This window comes from Daktulosphaira vitifoliae, unplaced genomic scaffold (assembly GCF_025091365.1).
Source record: "Daktulosphaira vitifoliae isolate Bord-2020 unplaced genomic scaffold, ASM2509136v1 Scaffold_3, whole genome shotgun sequence".
NCBI classification, from domain to species: domain Eukaryota; kingdom Metazoa; phylum Arthropoda; class Insecta; order Hemiptera; family Phylloxeridae; genus Daktulosphaira; species Daktulosphaira vitifoliae.
The window spans coordinates 32185575-32193656 of record NW_026099574.1 but is presented as its reverse complement, the minus strand read 5'-3'; the positions used below and the strand labels follow the sequence as shown (position 1 = coordinate 32193656).

Genomic DNA, 8082 nt, shown 5'->3' with positions numbered 1-8082 from the left:
GGGGGAAACCTCCAAAAAAATTACAAATTTAAAAATCGCTAATTTTCGAAATTTTTTCAATTTTTTTACTTAAAAGTGCCATAACTTTTTCAAAAATGAACATATCAATATAATTCTTTTTTATATAGATGCATAATATCATTACCTTTCATTTGGTATATTTTTTTCATAAATTTAACCCTTAACCTGCCCACAAGGGGGGATTTAAAATGACAACTTTTTCACAGAAAATTTACTTTTTCAACTTAACTTTTGAAAATGTTCCGGAAGGTCTGACACTTTGATATATATCTTAAATTAAAGCTATTGTAATGTTCTTTATTATGCAAAAAAAAAATACGATTTTTGTAAAAAAATTCTTTTTTATATTTTTAACTGTATAATGCTATAACATTTAAAAAAATGTATGGATCAATATAATTTTTTTTTATAGATGCATGAAGTCTTTACCTATCAGTTGGTATATTTTTTTTATAAATCTGACTTTTTACCTGCCTACAGGGGGGATTCAAAATGGCAACTTTTTCACAAAAAATTTACTTTTTTAACTTACATTTTGAAAGTGTTCCGGAAAGTCTGACACTTTAATATACAGAGTGATTTTTTTTATCATAACCCACTCAATTACTTGCAGAATAATAATTTAAAAATTTTTTTTTTTATTATCTTTAGTTACACATTATTCTTGAATTATTAACTATGTAATACTTTTTAAGTTCATCCCTTATGCCTTGTAAGGATGTCAATTTTGTTTTTTTAAATGGTAACACATATTTTTAATTTAATAAGATGTTTGAATTTTTAATTTAATAGTAAATGGCATTTGAATTTTTAATAAAACTTTATTAGCTTATTAGATATAAACATTTAAAGTTTCAAAATTATGAGTTAATATACATGTATAATACACATGGGATTGTAAATACAGGTAGCTAATTGGATTTTTATGATATTGCTGTCTCAGTCACGGATTGTTTATTATCAATTATGATTATCAATAGTTATACTTTCTGTATAGTTAGTGTAACACATAACTAAACTCATAACAATGTGCCTTACTACAATTGATAATAACAATGCTGTGTACCTGCTAATATCAATGTTATAAAAAACCAATTAGCTACCTATATTTGTAATCCATTGTGTATTATATCTATATATTAACTCAAAAATTTGAAACTTTAAATAATTATATCTAATAAACGAATTAAGTTATATTAAAAATTCAAATGCCATTTACTATTAAATTAAAAACTCAAACATTTTATTAAATTAAAAATATGTGTTACCATTTAAAAAAACAAAGTTGACCCCCTTCCAAGGCATAAGGGATGAACTTAAAAAGTATTACATAGTTAAAAATTCAAGAATAATGTGTAACTAAAGATAATAAAAAAAAAAAATGTTTAAATTATTATTATTCTGCAAGTAATTGAGTGGGTTATGATAAAAAAATCACCCTGTACATCTTAAATTAAAGCTAATGTAATGTTCTTTATTATGTAAAAAAAAAATTTCGGATTTTATTTTGTCTTCACTGTGAAAATGGCTACCGAATGCTATTATTGTGTGAAAATTCTCGATTTTATTTTTTACATAACATTTATTTTATACATTTATTTTAACTTTATTATGATATAACTTATTGAAAAGTGTATGGATCAACATAATTTTTTTATGAGAAATAATATTTTTAATAATCCCTTTTTCATTCGAAATACATTATTTGAATCAGGATATTAATAACGAACTAGCAGATCATGTTACTTTTAGTATAGTCCACCAATTTTTTAAAATTAAACACTATCTAAAGATTTGCATCGCAGCGTTTTTTTTGATAGTGATTTTAATCACTGTCAGATATCATTATACTTGATCCAACTATGCCACGTCACCACTTTGCCGCGATCCCCCCGTGCTGGGTTTTTATGTAATAAGCTAGTTAAATATGTATGTTACTACTTCAAAAAATTTAGCTGAAATGCCTATAAGTTATATGGGATGATCTAAAAAATAATTAATAACTGATAAATCATGAAATAAATAATATTTTTAACTTATTAAATAATAAGTTATTAATTATTATTTTAAGAGCAATCGAATGTCAAGTGTTAAAATGAATTATTCTGTATAGGTACTCAAACTTTTAAACAATTATAATATGTATATAAAAAATTAATAATAATTATAATTACTTGTTTTACCTTATTGACTCCACTAGAATCACCCTAAAAAACATTTATTTCATTTGTTATTACAATTACTATCTAAAGTTGCAAAATATTTTAAAAATTAAAAAAATAATAATCTTGTAAAATGATGATAATAATTATTATCATTTTTTTTATTCATAATTTTTAGGAATACTCATTTTACCTGATTGTTAGAAGTTGATCCACCTGAGCTTGGCATTCCGGTAATTAGTGAAATAAAACAAAGTAAAATTCCAAAACAAAAGTAGAAACGCATTTTTAATGATGATTATAACAGCAACAATAATGAAAGTCAAGCACTAGCAATATAATTTATTTATAAATTATATCGAATAAACATGAAATAAAGTTTTTATTGCTAAATTAATATCGTTTATATAGAACAATTTAGTCTATTTTGAATAAAGTAAAATATAATTCTCAAAAATGTATTTAAATTGTTAGAATTTCAAAAAATACATGTATTAATCAAATTTAATTGACATTTAAAAATATGTTGTACATTAAAAATAATTATTCATGGATTAACGAAGGTAGAATTTATTTACTCATTCCCAAATTAAATAAAATGTAGTAGAAAAATATCGAAATTAAAAAAATTTGCAGTTATTAATTTAATATTTTTAGCTAATAATTTATCATTAAAATGTTTTACGTTATATTTGATATTAGTTTTTATTTACATTTTATCATAATAGTAATAGATTATAGAATATAGGGCTATTATTAAGTCAAAAACACATTTTTTAATACTGAGTATTATTAAATATTTAATAGATAAAAGAAATAATATAATAAATCAATATGTTCAACGTCTATTTTAATGTTATATTTTTCAAACATTAAACTAATAATTCAACTTAAGCATTGACAGAAAAACCTAAATTTAATTATTTTAAATATATTAATATTTCTTATAATATTAAAAATTATATCTTTGAAAAAAATATTGGATAATAAAAGCGATGTGTCATTGTGTTAATCATAAAAAATAATTTAATTTTTAAACTAGGATTTAAATTGATGTAAATTATTTTTAAATTTTCAGATAATAACTTTAAATTTAACCAAGTGTATGATTTATCATTATAATAGTTTTTAATTTTTATTTTAAATGGGACAGCAGTATAAGTTGACACTTGGGACTAGATGAATTTATTAGATTTAAAAATATATAGTAGTGTTTGCGAAATTTTTTTGAATATATTAACCAAACAATGACAAATTTGTTGAAAATAATTTAAATTAGTACATACGATTATTTTATAACGCACATTTAAATTGTAAGCGTTTCAAATAATACTTACATTAATCAAATTTAATTGACATATTACATAAATCGTACGTTTTAATATTATTCATAGATTATCGCTAATAAATTACTTTTATTGATTCTCAAATAAGATAAAGTATTGTAGAAAAATACCAATTGTTGTGAATTTTTTATTAAATATTTTTGAACATATTAACAAAATAATTACAAATTTCGCTGGGAAAAAAAATTTGAAAATCCGAGCACGCTAAGTAATTTCCCCAGAAAAGCGTTTTTTCCTTGTTCTACTATATCATAAGAAAGTAGAGGAAAAATAAAAAATTCTAATACACATTATATGATTTGGTCGGGATATATTATATCCATACCATATATTATGTCGAGTGTGGGTTAATTATATTAAAATTCAGTAGATTTATTACAAAAATTATCGAAACAAAGTCATTGTCCGTCCGCTGCGACGTATTCGCTGGACCATTCGACCCCCTGAAATATGTTGTGCGGTCAAACAATAAAAGTGCAATTTATACGTATTTATACAAGTAATGAATTAAGTGTTTATCCTCATTCTACAAATAAACGTAGTTAGAAACACTAATGAACCCATGTTCTCACCTGATATTTTACTTTAACAATTTAAAAAAAACTTTTTTATACTTTTTTAAATCGTAATTTATTAAGAAACTATTTGTTATAATTATGTTCTATTACATTAGTTCATATCCAAAGCTGAATCAATGTTCTTAAGAATTATTATATTTTGAATTTACACATATTTTAGTTAGTTTTTTTTTATTAAAATACTCATGCTTGTTTGTCAATATGTGCCTTTTTTATGAAAATAAAAATATGCTGCTTACTAGCTTAAGCTAGTTATTTAAATAACACAGAATTGGAGATACATTTTTGTTGTATCTCTAACAACATTACCTATTAGCTGTATATAAACAAAACCTTTTAGTCCTAACTAATTCAAGCAAAAATTATTCATTAAGTTACTACCAAGGACGTCTTGTATAGAGACCCACTCTACAATAGTATGCTGCATTCAATGACCTTCTCTTTGTAGTAATTCTTGGTTTTACTTGGTCTTGATGGTATTGTTCGTCTGAAAAACTCAGTAAACCCTATCGAATCCATTTCAACTGGTGAATACACATAAATTCTTATTCCGATTGTATAATAATCACACCCCACTTTATCAATAAAAAAACTATCTATTTGAAATCAATCAAATTTAATATTCTAAATATGTAGAATTGTCCTTTAAATATTTAAAAGAAAGAAATAATAACTAATGCAATGAAATACTCTAAATAAGTTTTTTAAAAACAACGTAAAGATAGCATTCTATATAATAAATTATACTTTAATTATTTTTCAAAATAAATAAATATTTAATTATAGTTAAAAGAAAAAAAAGACAAGTACGCCGAGATCCAATCTGTAGGCAACTTATAATGTCTTACTTCTTGGACTTTTAATAGGCAACTAAAATGCCATTAAATGTATCATTTCATTAAGGTTTAACCTCCAATGTACTTACACAATTATTTGATAACTAAAGTAACATACTCATAAAATCTATAATTAAAACGTTATTACCACAATAACTAATACTTGTAAACACTTTTAGTTTAATTATACAAATAACTAATAAATAACTTTAATATCAAGTAGTAACCGGTGTTCTAAGCTACTTACCTTAACTTAATATTTAATTTTCTGTTGTCCAACAAATCCAATAACCACGCTCCATTGCTACCAAATGTTGACACAAGGGTTCTTTTCTTATAGCAGTTGACCTCTGTTTGTCTTTTACCCAGAAACTTAACTTAATTATGACCGAAAAAACATACAACACACAAATATATTACAGGTGATTTTTTTATCATGACCCACTCAATTTTTTACAGAAAAATAATCATATAAACAAATATAAAATCATCATATAAATCATAATGTATCATAAATCATCACAATGTTATAAATCAATATCATATAAAATTTTGTTTGATATTATTTAGTTACACATTATTATTAAATTATTAACTATGTAATACTTTTTAAGTTTATTCTTTATATCTGGTAAGGGTGTCAACTTTGTTTTTTAAAATGAGAACACGTATTTTGAATTTAATAAAATGTTTGAGTTTTTAAATTGATATTAAATGGCATTTGAATTTTTAGTATATATATATAGTTATATAGTTAGTTATATAATTAAAATAGTAACTTTATTTGTTTATTAAATATAAACATTTAAAGTTTCAGATGTTTGAGTTGATATACATGTATAATACATAAGGGATTATAAATACAGGTAGCAAATTGATTTTTTATAATATTGCTGTCACAGCCATGGATTGTTTATTATCAATTATGACTATCAATAGATATACTTTCTGTATATCAGTTAGTGTATTTATAAACTCACAACAATGTGCCTTACTACAATTGATAATAACAATGCTGTGTACCTGCGAATATCAATGTCATAAAAAACCAATTAGCTACCTGTATTTATAATCCCTTGTGTATTATACATGTATATTAACTTAAAAATTTGAAACTTTAAGTGTTTATATCTAATAAACAAATAATTCAAGAATAATTTGTAACTAAAGATAATCAAATTTTTTTTTCCAAGTCTTTGTTTCACTGAAGAATTTGGCGTCAAAGATCGAGGAGTGGCTTCAGCGACAAAGCATTGCCTTTAATAAATGATGATGATAATAAAATTTAAAATAATATATACGTATACGTGTATATAAGCATAAACAAGCCGAAGACTGAAAATGTGACCAAATTTCCTGGAACGACAATGGCCACAGGAAGTTTCCATCAAATGCTCCTGTAATGTATAAAATCAGCTACACGTGCAGAGATAGAGAAGATTTTACACGTAATGTAAACTACATTTACGAAAGCCAGAAAAGCCAGACAGTCAACGGAACAGTAATCGTTCATTACAAAACGTTGTACCTTTTACGCACAGAAACAAACGAGCGCATGCGCACATCAAGCACATTTGTACAGCTCCCTCGCAGTTATAGGGCCAACGTGAACTATCTGTGGTGATATACTCGACACTACCATAATGTGGCTGATTTATACATTAAATTATTAGAAGGACATAATCATTTTCAAACAAAAATAATTTTAATAAATATTTAACAAACACACACTGTTTAGTTGTATTGTAATACACACAATTCTATCATAAATTGATTAATAGTAATTTTTAAAAATCGTTCCTTCCGAAAAGAAATCTATAAATTATTTTTTGTCATATTTTTTTATTCTAATTTTAATAATTAAATCCATTGTATTAATCCTAATCTTATGTAAAAAAAACAATGTTGATCTCATATATAAAATGTCAAAATGATTTATATAATCCATTCAGCTATAATAATTTCTGTATTTTATGCTTATTTTTATTTTCGGTGGTAAAAAAATTTTATAAAATGGCAGAGCAAACCCTTATTTTGAGCTGTTCTTATCGTGCTCTGGACTACGTTACGCGAACGTCGTGATCGTCAATATCGAAAATTTTACTTGTTAGTTTGTGAACTAAATGGAATTGTGTTATTTTATTCATAAATTATTGATTAATACTATTGTTTAAGATATTCTAAGAACTGAGAATAAATGATCAGGTAACATTTTTTTTAATAATCAATAATAGTCGATATTTATGTTATTTTATGACCCTCGAATCACACCCCGAATCAAAAGTTACTCTTATTCTCACTTTCATTTTCACTTCAACCATCTCAATTTTATCCTATTCTCAATATCATATCTTTGTCAATTTTTTTTTCTTTTTCTTTTTATTAATTTTTGAGTTACGATATATCTCCTCAACCGTCAGCAACGATTATAAAAAACTCGTTTATTTTGCCTTCACGGTGAAAATGGCTACTGAATGCTATTATTGTGTGAAAATTCTCAATTTTATTTTTTTCATTTTTAACTTTATAATACTATAACATATTGAAAAGTGTAAGGATCAACATAATTTTTTTATAAGAAATAATATTTTTTAATAATCCCTTTTTTATTTGACATACTTTATCTTAATCAGGATATTAATAAGGAACTAGCAGATCATGTAGCTTTTGGAATAATCCACCATTTTTTTTAAATTAAACACTATCTAAAGATTTGCATCGAAGCGTTTTTTTTTTTGATAGTGATTTTAATCACTGTCAGATATCATTATACTTGATCTAACTATGCCACGTCACCACTGTGCCGCGACCCCCTATGATGGTTTTTTTATTATATATATACCAGAGGCANATGATGGTTTTTTTATTATATATATACCAGAGGCAACATAGGCCATTGGGTAACAATTACAATTTAGGTATTTTACGATTTAGGTATTTAACAATTTATTACTAGTGTTTAATACTTGAATTATTACGATAAATTTAAGGAGATTTGTATTTTATATTTTGTTTTGCAAATCAGACATTCTTATGAATTTTAGAGTATACTAAAATTTTATTATGTTAAAAACACATTTTTTAATGCTGGGTATTACTAAATATAACCTTATTTTATAGCTAAGAAAAAAGTAATAAT

The 8082-nt window shown here is 24.2% G+C and overlaps 1 protein-coding gene and 1 long non-coding RNA gene across 11 annotated transcripts in view; one reads left to right on the top strand and one right to left on the bottom strand.

The window, feature by feature from the left end:
* The window catches only part of LOC126901765 (uncharacterized), an 8774-nt gene extending 1972 nt beyond the window's left edge, over positions 1-6802 (top strand). The window contains exon 3 of the long non-coding RNA XR_007703106.1: positions 6137-6802. This is a non-coding gene — a long non-coding RNA (uncharacterized LOC126901765). The remainder of the gene's footprint in view (positions 1-6136) is intronic.
* The window catches only part of LOC126901739 (uncharacterized), a 146414-nt gene that overhangs the window by 59523 nt on the left and 78809 nt on the right, over positions 1-8082 (bottom strand). The window contains exons 1-2 of one of the 10 annotated variants that reach the window (XM_050678464.1): positions 2377-2626; positions 2196-2228 (exon numbers count right to left, since the gene is read on the bottom strand). The exons of 4 other annotated variants lie outside the window; for them this stretch is intronic. In XM_050678464.1, coding sequence (XP_050534421.1) covers positions 2196-2228; positions 2377-2469 — 126 coding nt within the window. In that variant the 5' untranslated portion in view covers positions 2470-2626. Of the gene's footprint in view, positions 1-2195; positions 2229-2376; positions 2627-8082 lie in introns of those variants that run through there. 5 more of the 10 variants (XM_050678475.1, XM_050678465.1, XM_050678476.1 and 2 more) reach the window with 5 other exon arrangements.